General features: G+C 43.6%; 1 protein-coding gene across 1 annotated transcript in view; it reads left to right on the top strand.

Annotated features, from left to right (window-relative positions):
* The window catches only part of kcnq4 (potassium voltage-gated channel subfamily Q member 4), a 596,979-nt gene that overhangs the window by 427,597 nt on the left and 142,721 nt on the right, over nt 1-26,661 (top strand). The window contains exon 4 of the mRNA XM_078566896.1: nt 24,342-24,517. Coding sequence (XP_078423022.1) covers nt 24,342-24,517 — 176 coding nt within the window. The remainder of the gene's footprint in view (nt 1-24,341; nt 24,518-26,661) is intronic.

Below are 26,661 nucleotides of genomic sequence, written 5' to 3'. Positions count from 1 at the left end.
ATTGTGTCCCCATGTTCTAGACTTCTCAATCGGGGAAACATCTTACCTGCGTCTACCCTTTAAGTATTTTATAGGTTTCAATGAGATCAGCTCCCATTCTTCGAAACATGAGAGATTAAAGGCCCAGTTTCTCCAATCTCTCTTCATAGGACAGTCCTGTCATCTCATGAACAAGTCTGATGAACCTTCTTTGTACTCCCTCTATGGCAATAATATCCTTCCTAAGGTAAGGGGACCAAAACTGCACACAACACCCCAGGTGCAGTCTGACCAAGGTTCTATACAATTGAAGCAAGACTACTGTACTCAAATCCTCTTGTGAGAAAGGCTAACATGTCAACAGCCTTCCTAATTGCATGCTGCACCTGTATGTTAGCTTTCAGTGACTTATTGATGAGGACACTCAGGCCCCTTTGTACATCTACACTTTCTAATCTCTTACCATTTAAGAAATACTCTGCACATCTGTTCCTCCTACCAAAGTGGATAACCTCACATTTTTCCACATTATATTCCATCTGCCATGCCTTGCCCTCGCACTAAGTCTGTCCAAACCCTCTTGAAGCCGTTTTGCATCTTCCTCACAACACATTCCCGCCTAGCTTTGTGTCATCCACAAACTTGGACTCCATTTGGTCCCCACATCCAAATCAATGGTATATGTTGTGAATAGCTGAGCCTAATTATTGATTCTTGTGTAACCCCACTAGTCACTGCCTGCCAATGTGAGAATGATCCATTTATTCCTACTCTTTGTTTTCTGCCTGTTAACCAATCCTTAAACCATGCCAGTATATTACCTCCTATCCCATGTGCTTTAATTTTGCTAACCAACCTTCTGTGAGGGACCTTATCAAAATCCTTCTGAAAATCCAAGTATGCTATGACCACCAACTCCCCTTTTTTCAATTCTGTGAGTAACATTCTCAAAAAAACTCCAACAGGTTCATCAAACATGATTTCCCATACATAAATCCATGTTGACTATGCCCAATCAGATCATTATTATCCAAGTGTCCACTTATCAGGTCCTTTTTAACAAATTCTAGCATTTTCCCCATGAGGTCAGGTTAACATGTTTGTAGTTCTCTGTTTTCTCTCTCCCTCCCTTAAATAGTGGGGTGACATTTGCTACCTTCCAATATGCAGGAACTGTTCCAGAATCTATAGAATTTTGGAAGATGATCACCAATGCACTCACTATCTCCATAGTTATCTCATTCAACACTCTGGGATGTAGAATATCAGACCCCAGGGACTTATCAACCTTCAGTTCCACTAATTTCTCTGATATAACCTTCTTACTAATACAAATTTCCTTCAATTCCTTATTCTCCCTAGTCCCTTGGATCTCTAATTCTAGGAGATTTCTTGTATCTTCCTCAGTGAAGACAGACACAAAGTATTCATTTAGCTTCTCTGCCGTTTCTCTATTCCGCATTATAAATTCCCCTGACTCTACCTGTAATGGACCCACATTTGTCTTAGCCAAACGTTTGCTTTTAACGTACCTATAGAAACTTATATAGTCCATTTTTATATTTTTGCGAGTTTACATTCATATTCTATTCCCCCTTTATCAGTTTCTTGGTCCTCCTTTGCTGTTTTCTAAAATGCTCCCAATCCTCAGGTTTATTTCTGGCAACTTTATAGGCCTTTTCTTTAAACCTTTTACAATCCTTAACTTCCTTTGTTAGCCACAGTTGAGTGACTTTTCTTTTTGGGTTTTTGTATCCTTGAAGGAATGTATAGTTGCTGTAAGCTATGTACGAATTCTTTAAAGACTGTCCATTGCCTGTGTACTGTCATCCCTTTCAATGTATTTTCCCAATCCACCTCCTCCAATTTGCCCCTCATACTTTCATAATTTCCGTTGTTCAAACTTAGTACCCTAGCTTCATATTGAACTACCTCACATTCAAATGTAATGTAAAATTCTATCATATTATGGTCGCTCATCCCTAAAAGTTCTTCTATAACAAGATTATTAATTGACCCTTTCTTATTACATAATATTAGATCTAAAATAGCCTATCCTCTAGTTGGCTCCTCAACACACTGCTCAAGAAAGCCATCCCTAACACACTGCAGAAACTCATACTCCACAGCATTAGTTCTCATTAGGTTTACCCAGCCTATATGCAGATTGAAGTCATCCATGATTACCGCATTACCCATGCTAGATGCTTCTCTAATCTCCTGATTAATACCATGCCCCACATTACCACTGCTCTTTGGTGGCCTATAAACAACTCCTACCAATGTCTGCTGCCCCTTTCTGTTTCTTAGCTCCACCAAACAGATTCCACATTTTGTTCTTCTGATCTGAGACTCTCCCTTACTAATGTACTGATCTCATCCCTTATTATTCTACTTGTCTGTCCTTCCTAAATGTTGAACATCCTTGAATATTCATTTCCCCGTCTTGGTCACCCTGTAGCCATGTTTCCATAATGGCAGCTAGGTCATACCCATTTACCTCTATTTGTGCCTTTAAATCATCCACCTTGTTACAAATTCTGCATGCATTCAGTTAGAGTGCCCTTAACTTAGTCTTTTTGACATTATTCCACATTCTAGGTTTAGTTGATGCTCATCTTTGTTTTACCTGATTTTACTTGCCACTTTTCTACTTCCTGTTACCAGCTTTACTTTCTTCCAATTTGAGCTACCTCTTAGGTTCCCAGCCCCTAGCAAATCACCCTGTGAGGATATTAGTCCTGGTCCTGTTAAGGTGTAACCCCTCTATCTTGTACAGGTCCCACTTGCCCCAGAACCAGTTCCAATGCCTTAGAAATCTGATGCCCTCCTTCCTACACCAATTCTCCAACCACGTGTTCAATCACTCAATCCTCCTATTCCTAAACTCACAAGCACGTGGCAGTGGGAGTAATCCTGAGATTACGGGTCTTGAGGTCCTGCTTTTTAATTTCCTTCCTAACTCCCTAAAATCTGCTTTCAGGACCTCATCCCTCTTCCTACCTATATCATTGGTACCAATGTAGACCACAACCTCTGGCTGTTTACCCTCCCCAGAAGGATGTCCTGCAGCTGCTCTGTGACATCCTTGACCCTGTCACCAGGGCAGCAACACATCATCCCGGAGTCGCATTTACTGCTGCAGAAACACCTGCCTGATCCCCTGACTTTTGAACCACCTATCACTATTGCTCTTACACTCTTCTTCCCCCCACTCTTGTGCAGCTGAGACACCTGTGATGCCATAGACTTGGCTCTGGCTACACTCCCCTGAGGAACCATCGCCCCCACCAGTATCCAAAGTGGAAAACCAATTAGCAAGCAAGATAGACTCAGGGGACTCCTGCACTACCTGCCTGGTTCTCTTAGACTGCCTGGCAATCACTCATTCCCTCTTTGCCTTTTTGCTCCTAACCCGTGTTGTTACCGCCTCCCTAAACATGCTATCCACGTAGTTCTCTGTCTCGTGAATGCAAAACAATGACTCCAGCTGCCGCTTGAATTCTGAAACCAAGAACTCAAGCTTCTGCAGCCGGTGACAGTTCTTGCTGATGTGTTCATCTAGGACACATGGTGTGTCCATAACTTCCCACATATTTCAGGATGTACATTCCACTGTGCTGAGCTGATCTGCCATACCATAACTTTAAAAATTATTTATTACAATTAGAATAAGTACAATAACTTACCAGTTACCCACCAATCAACTTCCTCCCCTGTATCGAAGTAAAAGCCAGCTACTGGAGGCTGAAAAACTATAGAAAAGGAAAGGAGCACCTCCCTCACTAAACTCCCTCACTCACCAAACTCCCACTTTACACTCTGTGCACCCAAAACAGCACTCTCAGTGCAGACAAAGCAGCACTGAGGAAGGCTTTTTCATGCTCCCTGAAGAATAACTGATTCAAGCTTCCGAAAACCAATTTAAGCTAGACACCTAATTAACTAGCTCCAGCTCCTCTCAGAGAGCTTGTATACCTGTGTTTTAAGGCTAGAATAAAACTTGCCTTAGCTTAAGGTGTAATATTTAGATAATTCTTAGCTTAAATAACAATATGTAGTTAATTACTCATTAATTACTAGTTAAAACCTTGGAATTATTTAAGAAAAAGATACAGGTAGTTAATTGTTAACCATTTGTTGTTTACTTGTGGAGATTTGACTTACAAAATCATGGCTATGACCCATATCCTGACCTGCAACAAACATGAGCCTACATTTCAAGATTTCAGAACAAGTACATCACTTAGTCATAAATGCATATATGCCTTTGCTTTAGCAGCAGAATAATACATTGATCCTGATATCCTGAGGCATATGGGACACTTGCCTTTATCAATCGAGGCATGGATTACAAAAGTAGGGATGTCATGTTGGAGTTGTATAGAACCTTGATGAGGCCACAGCTGGAGTACTGTGTGCAGTTCTGGTCGCCACATTATAGGAAGGATGTGATTGCAGTGGAGGGGGTGCAGAGGAGATTCACCAGGATGTTGCCTGGGATGAAACATTTAAGTTATGAAGAGAGGTTGGATAGACTTGGGTTGTTTTCGTTGGAGCAGAGAAGACTGAGGGGCGACCTGATCGAGATGTACAAGATTATGAGGGGCATGGACAGGGTGGATAGGGAGCAGCTGTTCTCCTTAGTTGAAGGGTCAGTCACAAGGGGACACAAGTTCAAGGTGAGGGGAAGGAGGTTTAGGGGGGACGTGAGGAAAAACTTTTTTACCCAGAGGGTGGTGACAGTCAGGAATGTGCTGCCTGGGAGGATGGTGGAGGCGGGTTGCCTCACATCCTTTAAAAAGTACCTGGATGAGCACTTGGCACGTCATAACATTCAAGGCTATGGGCCAAGTGCTGGTAAATGGGATTAGGTAGGTAGGTCAGGTGTTTCTCACGTGTCAGTGCAGACTCGATGGGCCGAAGGGCCTCTTCTGCACTCTGTGATTCTGTGAATGGTGTGGTAAGCAGCTGGTGGGATCTTTGTGGATCAATGAAGTTAGATGGATTGAATGGCCTCCCTCATATGCATCTTTAATATGAGCTCAGTAACTTGTCTTCAGTGCTCTCCCTTAGTTTTGTACAGCTTTTCTTATTCTTGCTGTGCTTACTGGTATTCTATATTCTTCTAGTCTATACCATACTGGTCCAAGATTTATGCTAATCTGTAAGTTTTTGTACAGGTAGTTAATTATTAACCATTTGTTGTTTACTTGTGGAGATTTAACTTACAAAATCATGGCTGTGACCCATATCCTGACCTGCAACAAATCTGAGCCTACGTTTCATGATTTCAGAACAAGTACACCATTTAGCCATAAATGGATATATGCCTTTGCTTTAGCAGCAGAATAATACATTAATCCTGAGATTTCATCGGTCGTGCCCTGGCCTGTGTGAATCCTGTCACAGTATGCAGGGTCAGTAAAACTGGTAGGTGTCTGAACCACTTTATCACTATAGGCACATCTCAGACACGCACACAGCCAAAAACCCCAGTGCATACTGCCACTTTGAGGGTGCCCAAGTCTTTCCCCTCATAGAAATTATCATGATGTCTCCTTTAGGCACCTTCGTAACAGAGTCAGAAATAAAATCCATAAAAACTTGCCTAATTAACTTAATGTTTCACCCAAAGATTGCACCACCCGCAGCACTGCACAGCTGACTCAGTTGCGCACTGCAGTTCTAGCCTAGATTATGTGCTTACATCCAGAAGTGTAACATGAACCAAAAATGTTCTGACTTAGAAACAACAGTGTAATCATCTAAATCAAGCTGACACAAATCTGACTTTTACTGCTGACACAATGTTTGAGATAACGTAGAGGGAAATTTGCTCTGTATCTAACCCCGTGCTGTACCTACCCTGGAAGAGTTTAATGGGACAATGCAGAGGGAGCTTTATTCTGTATCTAACCCTATGCTGTACTGCTCTGGGAGTGTTGGATGCGACAGTGTAGAGGGAACTTTACAGAGGTAACTATACTCAGTATGTAACAATAATAATTTGCATTTATATATGAATCATTACTGCAATAAAGCATCCCACTAAAACTTTACATGAATGTTATCAAACAAAATTTGACACTGACCACATAAGGAGTTATTAGGACAGATGTCTAAAATCTCGATCAAAGAAGTAAGTCTTCAGGAGGCACCTTAGGAAGAGAGAGAGGTAGAGAGGCAAGGAGGAAATTCCTGAGCTTGGGACCTAGGCATTTGAAGGCACAATCACCAGTAGTAAGCTGTTAAAATTGGGGATGCACAGGAGCTCAGTATTGGAGCAATTCCGAGATATGGGAGGGTTGTCGGGCTGGAGGAGGTTACAGATATAGGGAGGGATTTGAAAATAAGGATGAGAATTTTAAAATTGAGGCAATGTAGATCAGTAGACACAGGCGTGATGGATGAATGGGATTTTGTGGTTTGAGTTATGATTTGTGTAGCAGATTTTTGGTTGAGCTCAATTTTATGAACAGTGCAAGTTGAATGGCCAACCTAGAGGCCATTGAATTGGTAGGGATGGCGGAGGGAGGAGGGGAAGGGAGATAGAACTTTAACCAAAAAAAAAACTGGGTGTTTAGAAATGATAATCCAGGACAAAATTTACAGTCACTTGGGCAAGTGTGAATTAATTAAGGAAACCCGACTTAGATTTGTTAAAGGCAAATTCCATTTAATTAACTTGATTGGTTTTTTGATGAGGTGGCAGAGAGATTTGATAGAGGTAATGCAGTTGATGTAGTGTAGATGGATTTCAAAGAATGTTTAATAAAGTGCCTCACAATTGTCAGCAAAATTGAAGCCCTTAGAATAAAGGGGGCAGTGGCAGCATGGATATGAAATTGACTAAGTGACAGCAGACAGTGAATAGCAGTTGTTTTTCTGACTGGATGAAGGCATACAGTGAGGATCCCCAGAGGTTGGTACTGGGGTCAGTGCTTTTTCTCATAAATATCAATGACTTAGACTTGGGTGTCCAGTTAATTTCAAAATTTACAGATAACACCAAACTGGAAGTATTGTGAATTGTGAGGAGTGATAGACTTCAAGAGGACATAGACAGGTTGGCGGAATAGGTGGGTAATGGCAGACGAAATGTAATCCAGAGAAATGCAAACTAATACATTTTGGTAGGAAGAATGAGGAGAGGCAATATAAACCAAAAGGTATAACTGTAAAGGGAATGCAAGAATAGAGAGATCTGGTGATACATGTGCACAAATCGTTCAAGGTCGTGCAAGTGGTAATAAAGACATCCAGATCCTGGGTTTATAAATAGAGGCATAGGGCCAGATCTTTTCCATACCTGCCCGGAATTGAATCGTAAAATATAAATTGTTGATTGTTTGAAATTTGGCATTCTTGTGTTTGACCTGATGAGTGCAAGATGAAAAGTTTCAGTAACATGCCTCTCATGTCTCTTTTCAGCAATATTTGAATAATTATTCTAGGAAGTGTTAAAACTTTAGAACATTTGTTTCAAAGCTCTTTCATTATGGCTTACTTGCCACGATGGTGAAACTCAACCATGCAGACCAGGAAAATCCCAACCTAACCTTGAGTTAGCTGATCACAACTAGAGCAGCAGTAGTGGGTTACAGTGGCCTCAGTGTTCCCTGCACTGGAGACTGGGGGAGAAATTGGCCACTGTTCTCTTCCTGATCAGCATCCAGTGTTCTCAGTTGAGGGCAGAATTAGGCTTAGCTCTGGTGCTGCATCTTTTCCTGTCCATGCTCAAACATAGTTATTTTGTGGATTCAACACCTGTAGAACTATACCCTAGTGTAGGTATTGTTTGCTGGAGAGCAAAACAAGAATTATGAGTTTTTAAAATGTGAAAATGCAACAATAATGCAGAATGCAGCAGCTCATCAACTTCAAATCTGAACTGATTGCTCAGCACCTAATATCACAGCTATACAATGTACAAATCATTTTACTTAGATTTAGCTTCTCAGATATGTAACAGCCTGAATCATAAAAACATTCAACGTACCGAGGAACAATGGTGATCTTAAATTGGCAGCTTGCTCATAATGTTTTCCAAATTTCAAAAATAGACTCTGGTGACAGGGAATTAACCAATTGCTTTTAAGTGTTTTTTACATGCAACATTTGTGGAGTGAGTCCCTAATGGGATTTCTATCCTTTGCCCTTTCTCCACCAATCCTCTCTATTCCACTCTTCAACTCTTAAAGGCGGGTACATTTTAGTCTTAACTACAAATTTGAGCTGCAAGTTTATAGTTACCTGTCCATTCCCTGATCATGGCCATTTCTCGTTTTCATCATTGACTGCTTGAAAGTCTCAAATTTGGCTTCCAAATTTCAGACCCCTCTGCTGCCAAGACTATACTAATCCACTGAATCATGCTCTTAGACTCAGTTGCTTAAGTTTTAAGGTAACTTTGTCCAATTAAAAGCCTATACCCCACCACCACTGTTACCTATTGAACTTATGACTATCTTATTTGTCCTAATGGCTTTTTGCTTTAATTTTGCATAGTAGCTCTTGGTCAGAAGTTCACTGTCCTAGCATAGGCCCTTTACACATTGCTACCGGATCATGTGAGGAGAGGTGGTGGGATAGTGGTATTGTCACTGGACTAGTAATCCTAACACCCAGGGTAATGCTCTGTTGACCTGGGTTCAAATCCCACCACGGCAGGTGGTGGAATTCGAAACATAGAAACTAGGAGCAGGAGTAGGCTATTTCGAGCCTGCTCTGCCATTCAACATGATTATGGCTGATCCTCTATCTCAAAACCATATTCTCGCTTTCTCTTGATGCCCCTAAAATCCAAAAAATTATCAATTTATTTCTTGAATATACTCAATGACCCAGCCTTCACAGCCTTCTTTGGTAGAGAATTCCACAGGTTGACCACCCTCTGAGTGAAGAAATGTTTCCTCATCTCAGTCCTAAATGGCCTGCCCCATACCCTGAGACTGTGGCCCCTGGTTTTAAACTCCCCAACCAATGGAGACATCCTCCCTGCATTGAGTCAGCCTAGCCCTGTTAGAATTTTATACGTTTCAATTAGATCCCCTCTCATTCTTCTAAACTCTAGTGAATACAGGCCCAGTCAAACCAATTTCTCCACATACAACAGTCCTGCCATCCCGGTATCAGCCTAGTGAACCTTCGCTGCACTCCCTCTATGGCAAGTATATCCTTTCTTAGGTAGGGAGACCAAAACTGCACGTAATACTCCAGGTGTGGTCTCACCAAGGCCTTGTATAACTGCAGTAAGATATCCCTACTTCTGAACTCAAATCCTCTTGCAATGAAGGCCAACGTACCATTTGTCTTCTTAATTGCTTGCTGCACCTGCTTGTTTACTTTCATTGACTGGTGTACAAGGACACCCAGATCCCTTTGTACATCCACATTTCCCAATGCATCACCATTTAAATAATACTCTGCCTTTCTGTTTTTCACACCAGAGCATTATAACTTCACCTTTATCCTCGTTATACTGCATCTGCCATGTGTTTGCCCACACACACAACTTGTCTAAATTGCCCTGAAGCCTCCTTGCATCATCCTCAAAACTCACAACCCCACCCAGTTTTGTGTCATCAGCAAACTTGGAAATATTGCATTTGGTTTCCTCATGAGACATTTATATATATCGTGAATAGCTAGGGCCCAAGCACTAATCCCTGCAGTACACCACCTACCATCTGAAAAAAGACCCATTTATTCCCTCTCTCTGTTTCTGGTCTGTCAACCAATTCTCGATCCATGCCAGTATATTACCCCCGATCCCATGTGCTTTAATTTTGCCCACTGGCCTCTTACGTGGGACCTTATCAAAAGCCTTCTTGAAATACGAATACACCACAGCCACAGGACCTCCCTTATCTATTCTACTAGTTACATCCTCAGAAAACTCCAGTAGATTAGGTAAGTATGATTTCCCCTTCATAAACCCATGCTGATTTTGTCTAATCCCGTAATGCTTTTTAAGTGTTCTACTACCATTAGATATTATAATAGACTCCAGCATTTTCCCCACTACTGATGTTGGGCTAACTGGTCTGTAATTCTCTGTGTTTTCTCTCCCTCCTTTTTTAAATAGTGGGGTTACATTTGCCACCCTCCAATCTGTAGGAACTGCACTAGGGTCTATAGAATTTTAGAAGATGACCGCCAATGCATCCAGTATTTCCAGGGCCACTCCCTTTAGTACTCTGGGATGTAGATTATCAGGCCCTGGGGATTTTTCAGCCTTTAACTCCATTAATTTTTCTAGCACCATTTTTTTTACTAATAAAAATCTAGATTTAAAGGTCTAGTGATGACCATGAAACCATTGTTGATTGCCTGGTTCACTAATATCCTATAGGGAAGGAAATCTGCCATCCTTACCGGGCCTGGCCTACATATGACTCTTAAATACTCTCTGAAATGGCCTAGCAAGCCACTCAGTTGTATCAAACCGCTATGAAGCCTATAAGGAATAAAACCGGACGGACCATCCGGCATTGACTTAGGCACTGGGAACGACAAAAGCCAGCTCCGCCCTATCTCATATCCCGCAAAGTCCTCCTTACTAACGTCTGGGGGCTTATGCCAAAATTGGGAGAGTGGTCTCACAGACTAGAGAAGCAACAGCCTGACATAGCCATACTCACAGAATCATACCTTAGTGATAATGTCCCAGACACCACCATCACCATCCCTGTGTATGTCCTGCCCCACCGGCAGGACATACCCAATAGAGGTGGCAGCACGGTGGTATACTGTTGGGAGGGAGTTGCCCTGGGACTCCTCAACATCAACTCTGGATCCCATGAAATCTCATGGCATCAGGTCAAACATGGACAAGGGACTCACCTAACACCCTCCCTCAGCTGATGAATCAGTACTCCTCCATGTTGAACACCACTTGGAGGAAACCCTGAGGGTGGCAAGTGCGCAGAATGTATTCTGGGTGGTCAACTTCAATGTCCATCACCAAGAGTGGCTTGGTAGCACCACTGCTGACCGAGCTGGTCAACTCCTAAAGGACATAGCTGCTAGACTGGGTCTGCAGCAGATGGTGAGGGAACCAATAAGAGGAAAAAAGCTACTTCACCTCATCCTCACCAATCTGCCTGCCCCAGACGCAACTGTCCATGACAGCATCAGTAGGAGTGACCACCACACAGTCCTTGTGGAGACGAAGTCCCATCTTCACGTTGAGGATACCCTCCAGGATGTTGTGTGGCACTACCACCGTGCTAAGTGGGATACATTTTGAACAGACCTAGCAGTGGCAGAATTGTACTCAACCACAATCTTGGCCCAGTATATCCCCCACTCTACCATTACCACCAAGCCAAGGTCCCTGGTCCAATGAAGCGTGCAGTTAGGCATGCCAGGAGGCATACCTAAAAATGAGGTGTCAATCTGATGAAGCTACAGCACAAGACTACTTGCGTGCCAAACAGCATCAGCAGCAAGCGATAGACGGAGCTAAACGAGCCCACAGCCAACAGATTAGATATAGGCTCTGCAGTCCTGCCACATCCAGTCATGAATGGTGGTGGACAACTTAACAATTCACTGGAGGAGGGGGCCCCATCCTCAATGATGAGGGAGCCCAGTACATCAATGCAAAAGATAAGGCTGAAGCATTTGCAGCAATCTTCAGCCAGAAGTACCAAGTGGATGATCCAACTTGGCCTCCCCCTGAGGTCCCCAGCATCACAGATGCCAGTCTTCAACCAATTTGATTCACCCCACGTGATACCAAGAAACGGCTGAAGGCACTGGATACTGCAAAGGTTATGGGCCTTGACAGTATTCCAGCAGCAGTACTGGAGACTTGTTCTCCAGAACTTGCCACACCCCTAGCCAAGCTGTTCCAATACAGCTACAACACTGGCATCTACCCAACAATGTGGAAAATTGCCCAGGTATGCCCTGTCTACAAAAAGCAGGACAAATCCAACCTGGACAATTACTGCCCCATCAGCCAACTCTCACTCTTCAGTAAAGCCATGGAAGGGGTCATCAACAGCTATCCAGCAGCACTTGCTTAGAAATAACCTGCTTACTGATGCTCAATTAGGGTTCCGCCAGGGTCACTCAGCTCCTGACCTCATTACAGCTTTGGTTCAAACATGGATAAAAGAGCTGAATTCCAGAGGTGAGGTTAGGGCGACTGCCCTTGCCATCAAGGCAGCAGATTCATCGGAATGCCACCATGTAGAAGTTCCCATCCAAGCCACACACCATTCTGACTTGGAAATATATCGCCGTTCCTTCACTGTCACTGGGTCAAAAACCCTGAACTCCCTCCCTCACAGCACTGTGGGTGCACCTACACCACATGGACTGCAGTGGTTCAAGAAGGCAGCTACTCAAGGGCAATTAGGGATGGACAATAAATGCTGGCCTAGCCAGTGACGCCCGCATCCCATGAATAAAAACAGAAACTGCTGGAAAAACTCAGCGTTTATTGCAGCATTTGTGGAGAGAGAAGCAGAGTTAACATTTCGGGTCCAATATGACTCTTCTTCAGAACTGTTTGTTTACAACTTTAACTTTGGGTTTCCTATGACTGTCTCATCTCTACTCTACCAGCATCTTACCTGGACATAGTTGTCCTAATCTTGCTATGTATCTGTGCCTAAGAAACTTGAGTTTTCCTGTGTCTATTCATTTGCATGTTTTGCTGCCACTCCCATCCCACTCACATCTCCCAGCACTGACCTCTGTTGACACAGCCAATGGATCAGCTTTCACTGTCCCTCTCTGCATCTCCCTGCATAATTTCTGTTCGCTTGTGAGATAGGCCATTGCCATCCATAAGTCTATTGTGCATAATTGCACTGACATTATGGTCTTGATGGAAACTTGGCTGATGGGTGATGATGCTTTCCTTCTTCATGAAGTCTCCCCAACTGGAGATATCTTCCACCACTTGCACTGGCCAGAACTCCAGGGTGGTGGTGTGGCATTTACCACCAAGCCACACTTTGTTCTGCCCATCTTATTCCTCTAGCATCTTCTCTTATTTGAACATTGCAGCTTAGCTCCACCCCTCTCAACTCACCTTTAAAATCCTTGTTCTTTACCGCACCCCCTCAGTACCACACCAAGTTTCTCTTTGAAATATCTTCACTGCTTTCCTTCCTCAGCTTTGTCACTGAGTGTCTTCTCAGCAATTCACTTCACTGCTATCATTCTATTGGAGAACACTTTGGTGCAGATCAGTGTGGCTCTGTAAAGCCAAAGCTAAGGTATCTACTATCCTATATAAGGTTGTAAACATATTGGCATCCAGGTTCTGTGCAGCTGTGGTGAAGACATGCATGGATTCATTTGATTGGAATGGTTTGTTGTTCTATGGAGTTGGCCACTCCATGCATGCAAGAAGACATAATTGCAATGTCCTGCGACGTCAGTATACTCATGCTTGAGCCAGACTCCTCCATTCTGTCTGCAATCATGGCCACTGTGCTTGGAAACCTGGTTAGTACATTGCACATTTTCTGATGCTGCTCAATAATTCTCTTTTTCATCAACGGCCTGGAATACTCAATCCGTTTCCAGTTGAGCAGAGCTTGGAGAGGGCTGCACCCTCCACATGGTCTTTCTGCTATCTGGCCCTCTAACTTGTTCTATCAAAGTGCGAGTATTTGAACTGGCACATGGTAAGTATGAACCCTGTCACTGTACACTCTCAGAAGAAACCAACTTTTCTGAGGATTTGCCATCTGCAAAGTCAGCACTTCTGTTGCACATTTGAAGACCCTGACAGGGAGAAGAAGTACAGGACGGCATTTTTCAGATGGTGTCCCACCCCACTACCAGTGGGTATCACATCTCTGCTGATGTCAACAGCACCACAGCCATTTAACAATATGTGGAGCAAAGGTGGTACTTTCCCCCTCATTCAGGAGGAGGTCCTGCCTTAGGAAAAACCTCTCCTTGATGTCAAAGCTTTTTTTGCTAACTGCCATCCATACACTGAATAATTCTGGAAGTGAGTAACTTGACCATTTTATTATTTCTAGCCACAGTAGACTTCTATAAGCTACTTAAAGAAAGCAAACTAGCTTAACTATATGAGATTCAACATCCATATGAACAAAAGAATAGGGTACCTTCTAAGAAGCAAATATCTTGACTGATAATTTTGCCTTCAACGACAACACTTTCATTTAAACATCGTGAAGTGCTTCATAGGTGCTTTTTTAGATAGCATTTGACACTGGGTGCCACTAAGGAGGTATTAAGACAGATGAGTCAGTTTTACAGAGTGTTTTAAAGAGGACAGAGAAGTAAGGATGCAGAGAGGTTTAGGGAAGGAATGCCATAGTTTAGGAACTAAGCAGCTGAGGGCACGGCAACCAATGTGAGGTGATGGAAATTAGTTCACTGGTGCTGAGTTCAGTTGTAGCATCTGCACCACAGCTTCCACTGAGATCAATTAACACAGTAGAGAGTTGACATAGATCTGTTTAGCTTGGTACCACACCAGACAGCACATTGACCTGCTGAGAGAATAATGTGAGCCCTTTAACTGTCTCCAAGAAGTGCACTTCAATCAATAGAGCAGAAGAGTTCAAAAGCAGAGCAGTTATGCTGAACTTACGTTGAACCCTCATTAAACTATAACTCTGGCCTGTATATCACAAATAGGATACAGTGGTATTGGAGGAAGTGTAAATGAAGTGCAAGGTAATACCAGAATTGAGAGGTTGTAACTATCAGGAGAAACTGAACAGGCTGGGCCTCTCCTCTAGAAAACAGAACGCTGTGGGGTGACGTGATAAAGGTCCTTAAAATTATGAAGGCATTCAGTAGGGTGGGCGTAAAGGAGAGAGTTGGAAGACCAGAATTAGAGACCATAAATAATAAATCCCTTTATCCAGAGAGTGATTTGAATTCTGTAATTCTAAGGGAATGTGAAGCTGTTTTGAACTGAGAGCCTCTTCCTCATGCTTACACAGTAATAACCTGATCTCCATGTAAAATACAGAGAAGTAGCTTGAGACGAGAAAGTGTACATTAAACACAATCTGTTTAACTACATTAGCTTTCAAATACATTTATTTTTAGGCCCTGCACTGTATTGAGTTGCCAAAGAAATGATACAGTGCAGTGGGAAATCATAGAAAGTTTAGGGCACAGAAGGAGGCCACTGGGCCCATTGTGTCTGCACCGGTCAAATCTCATTCAGCCCAATCCCACTTTCCAGCCTTTGGTCCATAGTCCTGCAGGTTACAGCACTTCAGATGCACATGCACCTTTTAAATGAAATGAGGTTCTCTGCCTCTACTACCCTTTCACACAGTGAGTTGCAGACCCCTACCACTCTCTAATCCTTCCATCAATCACTTTAAATCTATGCCCCTTAGTCACTGACCTCTCTGCTAAGGTAAATAGGCCCTTCCCATCCACTCTATCCAGGCCCCTCACAATTTTGTACATCTCAATCAAATCTCCCCTCAGTCTCCTCTGTTCCAAGGGGAACAACCCCAGCCTATCCAATCTTTCCTCATAGCTGCAATTTTCCAGTGCTGGCAACATCCTCGTAAATCTCCTCTATGCCCTCCCCAGTGCAATTACATCCTTTCTGTAATGAGATGACCAGAACTGCACACAGTAGTAGCCTAACTAATGTTTTATATAGTTCCAGCATAACTTCCCTGCTCTTATATTCTATGCCTCGGCTAACAAAGGAAAGGATTCCATTTGCCTTCTTGACCACCTTATCAGCACCTCCTGCTACCTTCAGCGATCCATGGATATTCACTCCAAGGGTCTCTCACTCCCTCTAAGCCTCTCAGTATCACCCCATTTATTGTTTAATCCTTTGCCTTGTTTGACTCCCTAAAATACATCACTTCATGCTTCTGTGGGTTGAATTTCATTTGCCACTTTTCTGCTGACCTGACCAGTTCGATTGATATCTTCCTGCAGTCTACAGCTATCCTCACTATTAACCATGTGGCCAATTTTTGTGTCATCTCCAAACTTCTTTAACATTCCCCCTACATTTATGTCCAAATCATTGAAACATACCACAAAAAGCAAGGGACCTCATACTGAGCCCTGTGGAACCCCGCTGGAAACAGTTGTCTAGTCATAAAAACACCCATCAACAATTACCCTTTGTTTCCTGCCACTGAGCCAATTATGTACCCAGCTTGTTACATTCCCCTGGAACCCATGGGCTTTTATTTTTTAACCAGTCTCTCATGTGGGACCATTTCAAAAGCCTTGTTAAAATCCATGTAGACTACATCAACTGCACTACCCTGATCAATCCTCCTTGTTACTTCCTCAAAAAATTCAATCAAGTTGGTCAGACACAATCTTCCCTTAACAAATCCACGCTGACTGTCCTTGATTAATCAGTACCTTTCCACGTGACAGTTTATTCTGTCTTTCAGAATTGATTCCAAGGACAGAAGGCCCCACTTTCCCATAAAGGATTTTAAGCCATCAGGACTGGGAAAAGGCTGTAAGTTGCCATATGACTCTAATGCTGCCTTTGTGCCTGTCTGTCAGGGCAGAGTTCCAGCTCGTACACAGGCAGACCAGCGCCAGTCTGAACTCTGCAGCTGGCACTCTCACAGGATGAAGGTGTGTGTACTCATGTTGCTTAGGAATTCATTCCATCCTCTGTGGAGAAGTGCACAGAGTAATGCATTGTGCTTTCAGACAGGGAAATGCAATAGTGGCTGACCAGAACTTTATCCAGAGCCAAAAGCATTCTATCTTTGCTTTCACTCCAGTTTGCAATGACATTCATCCAATGTACACAAAGCTGTCCTCACACAGACTGTATTAATAAACTGCATCACAAAATAGTGGGACCAAGAAAGCTTTTTTTAAATTAATTCACGTCTATCCACTGCATCCTTCTAGACTGGTTTTTCAATCCCTGTGTTCTGCATCATTCACCTTCCTGAAATAACTACCATATAGTTGTGTAAAAGTCAGTCTCACATAAAAGTCGACTACATGACTTTTGGCCGAAAAAAATTGATCTCAGAAGTTCAACTTTTACATGAGCATATACAGTAGTTAAAGGGGCTCAGTTCTGAATGCATATAAGTCCACAGCTCAGAACTGCTGGGAACTCAGGATCAAGTTAGGGATTCTCCTTAGTTATCTATGCCTGGTCAACAAGTGGAAAATAACTCACTAGTGTAAAAGGAGCTTTCCTTTATATCTAACCCATGCTCTACCTGCCCTGGGAGTGTTTGATGGGAAGGATGTAGATTAAGCTTTACTCTGTATGTAACCTGTCCTGTATGTGTCCTGACAGTCTTTGATGGGACAATTTAAAGGACTTTTACTCAGTGTCTAACCCATGGTGTATCTGCTCTGTTAGTATTTGTCCAAACACTGTGGAAGGGGCCTTCTTCTGTGTCTCAGCCATGTTATAGTTACCTTGCAAATCTTTAACGGGACAGTGTGGAGGGATCTTTTCTCTGTATCTAAATCATGCAGCATCTCTCCTGGGAATCTTTCCCTATCTCTGTAATCTCCTGCAGCCCCACAACTCTCCCAGATGCCTGTGGTCCTTCAGTATGGACCTCCTGAGCACCCTCAATATTAATTGCTCATCATTAGCAGCCATACCTTCAGTTGCCAAGGCCCTAATTTCTGGAATTACCTCCCTAAACCTCCCATAATAATAATAATAATGATAATAATAATAATAAGTACTATTATTATAATATTAATTATATGGGGATTTACGCATGGAGGCAGGTGGCATGGGTGAGGTATTAAATTAATATTTTGCATCTGTCTTTACCAAGGCAAAAGAGGCTGCCCAGGTCACGGTGCAAGAGGAGGTAGTTCAGACACTTGAAGGGTTTAAAATTGATAAGGAAGAGGTATGGGGTAGAGGAGGCTGTCTGTACTTAAAGTTGATAAAGCACCAAGATGGGATAAGATGCATCTGATAATCTTAGGGAAGTGAGAGTGGAAATTGCAGATGCACTGGCCATAATTTTTCAATCTTTCTTAGACTCAGGGGTGGTGCCAGAGCACCGGAGAATTGCAAACCTTACCTCCAAATGCCGCACAACAGACTTGTGAGCAAAGTTTGATTAAAAGGCACAGCAACAGCATGGATACGAAATTGGCTGAGCGACAGGAAACTGAGAGTAGTGGTGAATGGTTGTTTTTCCGACTGGAGGAAGGTTTATTGTGGAGTTCCCCAGAGGTCGGGGTTAGGACCCCTGCTGTTCCTGATATATATTAATGACCTAAACTTTTGTGTACAGGGCACAATTTCACAATTTGCAGATGATATGCAATTTGGAAGCATTGTGAGCTGAGGAGGATAGTGTAGAACTTCAAATGGACATTGATGGTGGAATGGACAGACAACTGGCAGATAAAATTTAATGCAGAGAAGTGTGAAGTAATTCATTTTCATAGGAAGAACATGGAAAGGCAATATAAAATAAGAGGTATAATTCTAAAGGGGATGCAGGAGCAGAGGCACCAGGGGTATATGTGCACCAATCATTTAAGGTGATAGGGCAGGTTGAGAGAGCGGTTAATAAAGCATACGGCATCTTGAGCCTTATAAGTAGGAGCAGGGAGTACATAGTGTATCTCCTGCTGATGTGATGCGTTAAGTGTGTTCACATGGTGGGTGGTGTGTCTGCTTGTCATCTCTTGCTTTCAACCCTCACTGCTGGCTAGCAATATAAATGTTGCAAAAAGAGAGCCGAGTGCATAAGCCTCTCCTGCCAATACATAGCCCCTTCATCAGCAAGCTCTATGTGGTGCCTCTCCGTGGCAACATGCGTAAACTGGGTACCTTGCAGACCCAGGCTAAACTACAGGGGACTCAAAAGAGGCCTGGGCCCCAGATGTGGCATACAGGCCCACTGGTGTGTGGTTATGCCTTGGTACCCAGGAGCCAGGCCCCCAGCTATGGGTAAATAGCCCCACTGCCTTGGCCAATATGCATAGGGCACCAGGGAATCGGCAAGATGAACAAAAATGGATAGAGGTTCCTGGAGTTATGCTGTTACCATGGACTCTGTGATGAACAGCTATTTCCAAACCAAGCCATGTCATGAGGTGTCCTGGAGACATCTGAAATCACACCACTGACACCAGCTAGATCTCATCATCACCAGACGTACCACCCTCAAGATGTCCTCATCACTCATAGCTATCACAGCGCTGCAACAGGTGGGTTGCTAATCTATATACCAAGTGACACTGACCCTGGTGTAAAGCAGGGTCAGGATTCAGCTAAGGAAACTATACCACCCCAAGAAGAAAGGTCATCCTCAGATCAACACTTGCTGTACCACTAACCCAGAAAAGATCCAAGAGTTCCTCAACATCCTTGATCAGACTCTTTCAGACAACAAAGCCCAAGGCCAGAGTGAGGTGTCAAAGTGGGATCATCTGCACAGCACCATGGCCAGGATTTCCCAGTCAGCATGTGGGGGTCATGGCCCGCTCGCCAATGCATAAAATGACACGGGATGACGTCGGGTGGAACTCCCGACGTCACCCCGCCTCATTTCAATTTTCAGGTCAGCGGGGGCTCAGCCAAATCAGCTGTGCGCCCACCAACCTGTCAATGGCCTATTGAGGCCATTGACAAAGTAATTCATGTAATTAGTGGACCTACCCATCCAACCTTAAGGTTGGCGGGCAAGCCAGGAGCCCTGGCGGGCATTGGAAAAAGCATGAAACCTCATCCACGAGCGGGATGAGGTTTCATGTAGGTTTTTAAAAATTTAATAAAAGTGTAACTGAAAGTGATGGACATGTCCCAACTCATGTGACAATGTCACATGAGACATGAGGGTACATGTCAGGGAATTTTTGTTTTTCTGTTTTTAACATTTTTTAATGTGGAGCCGATCTCCCTGAGGCAGCACTTAGCCTCAGGGAGATGAGTGTGCTCTTTCGCGCACATGCAAGAAAGAGTGCACTCTCGGCTCAGGGAATACCCTGCCACCACCCGCACAGGGAGCGCATAGCTTTAATTGGCCTTAATTGGCCCGCCCATGTAAAATGGCGGCACGCATCTGATTGGGGGCGCCAATTGGAGGTGTGCCTCCACACGCCCGCTCCTGAACATTCCCCCAGACGGGGGGGAAATTCTGCCCCATCTATTACTCTGCACCCACTGCTTATGGGAAAAGAGATCAGAGAAATGCTGACTGGTTTGAGGCTTATTGGACTGAAATGGAGCCAGTTACTGCAACCAAGAGGAGAGCCTTCATGAACTACAAGCAAGGCCCCAACAAACTAAATCTAGATGCTCTCAGAGCTGCCAGAATCAAGTCTCAGCAGACTGTTCAGCACTGTGGCAATCAATGCTGGTTGAAACTCTGCAACAGCATATAATCTGCTGTTGAACCTGGGGATGCTAGAGGGATGTATGAAGGAATCAAGAAAGTAACAGGCCCAGCAGCAACCAAATCAGTCTCTTTGAAGACAAAGACCTCGATGATCATCACTAAACATAGCAAGCAGACGGAAGGGTGGGTAGAGCACTATCTGGAACTCTACACAATGGAGAACAATATCACTGAAGAAGCACTCAGTGCCACTCCAGGCTTTCCTGTCATGGAGGAGCTGGACAGCAAGTCCATCATAGTGAAGCTCAACAAGCCCATTGACCAGACAAGATTATCAGTGGTAAAGCCCCAGGAAATGATGGCATTCCAACTGAAATCATCAAAAATGGAAAACCAGCACTGCTACAGCATCTCCATAAACTTCTGTGTATCTGCTGGAAGAAAACGTTTCTGCCTCAAGACATGCATGATGTAAAAATAGTCACCTTATACAAAAACAAAGGGGATCGCAGTGACTGTAACAATGACTGAGGCATCTCCATATTAAGTAACGTGGGAAAGGTCTTTGTTAACATTGCTCTGACCAGATTGCAGACCCTGGCATCACACATCTTCCCTGAGTCTCAGTGCGGCTTCAGAATTGGTAGATCAACAGTTGACATGATTTTCTCACTTTGGCAGTCACAGAAATTCTGCCTAGAACTGAGCAGGGCACTCTACAATGCCATCATGGATCTCACCAAGGCCTTCAACTTTGTCAAGAGAGACAGACTCTTTAAACTGCTGCAGAAAGTAAGCTGCCTGCCTGGACTCCTGGGCGTCATTTCTTCTTACCATGAGAACATGCAGTTTCATCAGTTACAATGAAGCACATCAGAGGTTTTCAAAATCAGCAGTGGGGTAAAGCAGGTTGTACCTAGGTGCCAGCTCTCTTTGGCATATTTTCTTTGGCATATTACCATCTACAAGATGCACTGCAGGAATTCACCAGGGCCCCTTAGGCAGCACCTTCCAAACCCACTACCACCTAGGAGGACATGGTCAGCTGATAGATGGGAACACCACCACTTGGAAGTTCCCCTCCAAGTCACTTATCATCCTGACTTGGAACCATATCACCGTTCCTTCACTGTCGCTGGGTCAAAATCCTGGACCTTCCTCCCTAACAGCACTGTGGGTGTACCTACACCACATAGACTGCAGCGGTTCAAGAAGGCAGCTCACCACCACCTTCTCCAGGGCAACTAGAGATGGGCAATAAATGCTGACCCTGCCAGCGAAGCCCACATCCCATGAATGAATTAAAATATAAAATTTCCTTCATGCTGCTATTGTACGCTTTTATTGATTCAAATGAGGTGTCTACCTGCATGCCAGAGCCGATGGTAAGCTGTTCAACTTGGCAAATCTACGCATCAAGACCAAAGTGCCTGTGAGTTGCTGTTTGCTGATGACCCCGCACTTCTATCCCATACTGACATTCACTTGCAACAGCTTGTAGATCAGTTTTCCCAGGCCTGCAAGGAGTTTTGACTGGCAATATGTGTCAGGAAGACCTCATTTATCGGCCAGGACGTGGAGACTCCACCTCCCATCAACATTGATACCCTCACTATGGAGGTCATCAACAGCTTCACATACCTTGGATCAACAATTATCAGCAACCTGTCCCTTAATGCCTACATCATCTACAGGATTGCCAAGGCCACAGCTGTCATATCAAAGTTGAGAGGTCGAGTGTGGATCAACAGCAAACTAACCAAAAATACAAAGGTCCGTGTGTACCACGCTTGTGTTCTCAGCACCCTCCTTTACAGTAGCGAGGCATGGACAACTTATGCAAGCCAAGAAAAGCAGCTGAACAGCTTCCGCTTCTGCTGCTGCAGACGAATATTGGTCATCTCCCGCCGAGGCAGTGCCAAGTATGGAAGTAAACCAGCATGCAGGGATCCCCAGCATGTTTGCTCTCTTGAGTCAGTGGTGACTCCGTTGGCTGGGTCATGTGAACTGAATGGATGATGGCTGCATCCCTAAAGACATGTTCTATAGCAAGCTTTCTATTGGCACAAGTCCACATCTGCGATACAAGAACATCTGTAAGCGAGACCTCAAGTTGACTGGGATCGGAGTTGATGGGTGGGAAGCCCTCGCTGCTGACCGAAGTGCCTGGAGTCAAAAAGCCAGGAAGGGGCATGGAAAACTAGAGTGTAAAAGAAATGACCAGATGGTGGAAAAGAGAGCCCGCCAGAAGGAAAAACATCAGTCGACCTCGGGCCAACACTAATCTTCTGTGTCAGCCACGAATGAAACTGCCACTCACAAATCGGCCTCTACAGCCACAACAGACAATATTCAGTTGAAAATGACATACACCCTGGGCTCATTCCATCGTCTCCCGAGACAGACGGATGCCATTACTAGTACAAAAGCAAGGAAGTTAGAATAAACTTAAATAAAACACTGGTTCGGCCTCAACTGGAGTATCGCATCCAGTTCTGGGTGCCACACTTTAGAAAGGATGTCAAGACATTAGAGAGGGCGCAGAAAAGATTCATGAGAATTGTTCCAGGGAAGAGGAATTTCTGTTATGCAGATCGATTGGAGAAGCTAGAGCCGTTCTCCTTGGAGAAGAGATGGTTGAGAGGAATTTGATAGAGGTGTTCAAAATCATGAAGGGTCTGGACAGAGTAGATAGAGAGAAACTCTTCCCCTTAGTGAAAGGATCGAGAATGGGAAGGCATAGATTTAAGGTAATTGGCAAAATAAACAATGGTAACATGAGGAAAAACAATTTTATGCAGCAAGTGGTTAGGATCTGGAATGCATTGCCTGAGAGTGTGGTGGAGGCAGATTCAATTAAATATTCAAGAGGGAATTGGATTATTTGAAAAGGGATCTGGGGGGAATGGCATGGGAGTGGTAGTACGTGAATTGCTCTTGCAAAGAACCAAAATGGACACAATGGGTCAAATGGCCTCCTTCTGTGCTATAACCATTCTATGATTCTAACTCAGTGCACCTGCCATCATCTTAACCTGCGAAATACAGTCCAGTATTTTGAAGGGTCTGATATAACCACTGCTCTCTTGACATAGCCTTGAACAGGTTGTGGCTATAATTCTATGGTACTGGCGCCCACCAATAGCCCAGGGGTAATTCATCTGCATGAACCTAGACCATCACTGTAGGCAGGCTATCCAACAGAGGGGTAACATAGCCAAGTTCAATGTCCAGTCGGTAGAAAGTCATCATTAGCATTAACTCTAGCTAATCTTCTGCCTTCTTAATTCAAAGATTATAGGTCAATAATGACAGGGCCACCATAACCGTGTCTGAAATCACCTAACTTCTTCAGGAACTTGCTGATCTCTCCATGGCTCAGTGGCAGACCATTAGTAGCTTTGTCAGAGGGAGGTCATGGCTAACAAATTTAATTGACATTCAAGGCTATGGGCCAAGTGCTGGTAAATGGGATTAGGTAGGTAGGTCAGGTGTTTCTCACGTGTCGGTGCAGACTCAATGGGCCGAAGGGCCTCTTCTGCACTGTGTAATTCTGTGATTAACTCCAACCCCTAACCTCTCTCCACCTGAATGTTTCTTACCTCTCTCTATGCTTGGTTGATGAACGCATTGACCAGTAAGGTAGTGAATTATATAGCTGGCTTGGTTTCTGATTTTTATTGGATAACTTCAGCCAAGGGGTCAGTGGGGGTGTCACTGCCTGTATGTTTTGGAGGCAGAAAGAGCTGGGATTTTAACTCGAGATGACAGTACTTTCCAATGGCCTTAGCTGCAGTGGGTGTGTGTGTGCACGTACGAAGTTTAAAAAGTGTCAAAAGCTTCATTTTGATGGCCATACATAATCAAACAGTCTGCCAACACTTAACTGTCTGCATTCACACATGAACAATTATCACTTGGGCCAGGTTCTGGAATGCTGAAAGTGTCCATACCAAGACACAAATCAACAATTTCAGATGAGCAAGAAGAGGGCAGTAATATTGGTAACTTGAACCTCCAGCTCTAAATTTTCATCTCCTTTTTACCTTACAGATTTTATTGTGTTTGTTGCCTCTGTTGCTGTGATAGCTGCTGGGACCAAGGGGAATATCTTTGCCACTTCAGCACTTCGCAGCATGAGGTTCCTACAGATTCTCCGGATGGTACGGATGGATCGTAGGGGAGGAACCTGGAAGTTGTTGGGATCTGTCGTGTATGCTCACAGTAAGGTCAGTCCAAACTTTGTGGGTCTCTGTCTTTCTTCCCCATCCTCCCCTTACTTCAATTTTGCAGCATTTTCTTGCCAATTTTCTCTTCTTCTTTTCTGAAAGCATTGGCTGCTTTCAGGGGTACAGTTCCAGAGGGACAGAATACCTTACATTCCTTCATCCAAGTGACTTTTCTCTGTGTTTGTGTTTAAACTCGTCATTCATTGAACCTTGAAGGGCTTCACAGCTGTATGTAATCGCAGCTTCCTCTAAAGCCCATACATTGCCATTTTCCAACAGTGGTCACTCGATGATGATCGGGACCATTAACATGAGATGATTTTTCCCACCTCCCTAATCCAAAACTAGTAATGCTAATTGTAGCTGCCCTCTAGTATCCAATGCCCCATTACAGCCTTTGGGATATGAATTACCTCAGCACAGACTGGAGATCTAATCTGGGGCCTCAGCTATGTGCTTTCTTATCCAACCAAGCTCATCAAGATAGCTTATTACATTTATTGAAGATTCAAAGGATGCACTGTTGAGCTAATCATCTGTCCACTTGCCATGGTTTCCGCAACAGTTAGCATTTTATTCATCCATACCAGGATGAGCAACATCAGTGTTGAGGAAGCAGAGAGGAATAGTCAATGGATACTTTTCAGGCTAGAGGAAGGTTTGTAGTGGAGTTCCCCAGGGGTCGGTATTGGAACCCTTGCTTTTCCTGATATATATTAATGATCTAGATCTTGCTGTGCAGGGAACAATTTCAAAGTTTGTGGATGGTATGAAGCTTGGGAGTGTTGCGAACTGCGAGGAGGACAGTGTGGAACTTCAAAAGGACACAGACAAGTTAGTGGAGTGGACAGATACGTGGCAGATGAAGTTCAATGTAGAGAAGTGTGAGGTGATGCATTTTTGCAGGAAGAACATGGACAGATAATGTAAAATAAGTGGTGAAATTTTGAAGGGGATGCAGGATCAGAAAGACTTGGGTGTATATGTGCATAGACCATTGAAGGTGGCAGGACAGGTGGAGAGAGCAGTTAATAATGCATACAGTATCCTGGGCTTCATTAATAAGGGCATAGAGTACAAGAGCAGGGAGATTATGCTGAATTTATATAAAACACTCATTAGGCCTCAGCTGGAGTATTGTGTCACATTATAGGAAGGATGTGAACACATTGGAGAGAGTGCAGAAAAGGTTTACAAGAATGGTTCCAGGGATGAGAAACTTAAGCTATGGGGATAGATTGGAGAGATTGGAACTGTTCTCCTTGGAGAGAAGAAGGCTGAGTGGAGATTTGATAGAGATGTTCAAAATCATGAGGGGACTGGACAGAGTAGATATGGAGAAGCTGTTCCCACTCCTAAAAGGATCAAGAATGAGAGGACACAGATTTAAAGTGACTTGCAAAATAAGCAAACATGACGTGAGAAAAAACTTTTTCACACAGCGAGTGGTTTGGGTCTGGAATGCACTGCCTGGAAGTGTGTTGGAGGCAGGTTTAATCGAGGCATTCAAGAGATTATTATTTGAATAGAAAAAATGTGCAAGTGCACGGGGAAAAGCCAGGGCAATGGCACTAGGTCATAATGCTCATTTGGAGAGCCAGTGCAGCCATGATGGGCTGAATGGCCTCCTTCTGTGTCGTTAAGATTCTGTGAAGGAATGCTCTTTCACTTTTGGCTCCCAGTGTTAATATCTAACTTTGCTTGTGTAAATGTGGGACAGCCAAACCAGTGTGCAGTTCCCTCTACACTGCACCCATTAGTGTGTTGTGGATGTGTTTTCATTTCCCCATTATGAACTTTTCTCCCCTTAGCATTGTTCTAACATACCACTAGGCTTTGTGAGGGTAATTTTAATTTTGTATTAGAGTATAAAATGAATGATAGTGAATTGGCAACCTGTTCAATATGTTGATGTTTACTTCAATTGAAATCAGTAATAACAAGTGAAGAGGGCAATCAGTAGAGTGTTTACCACTGCCACACTATGTTAACTCAATGTTATTACAATAATGCAGCTCTTCATTGAGGCTTTTCCCTAATTGGTTTATACTCTGTAGCTACAAAGCAGAAAAAATAAATCTTTTTATTAAGATCTTCCATCTCACTGAGGAGGCTTCAGACCAATCCATATCCAACAACCTGCT

The sequence above is a fragment of the Cetorhinus maximus genome, chromosome 21, assembly GCF_964194155.1.
Source record: "Cetorhinus maximus chromosome 21, sCetMax3.hap1.1, whole genome shotgun sequence".
NCBI lineage: Eukaryota > Metazoa > Chordata > Chondrichthyes > Lamniformes > Cetorhinidae > Cetorhinus > Cetorhinus maximus.
This window is presented reverse-complemented; position numbering and strand designations above follow the sequence as displayed.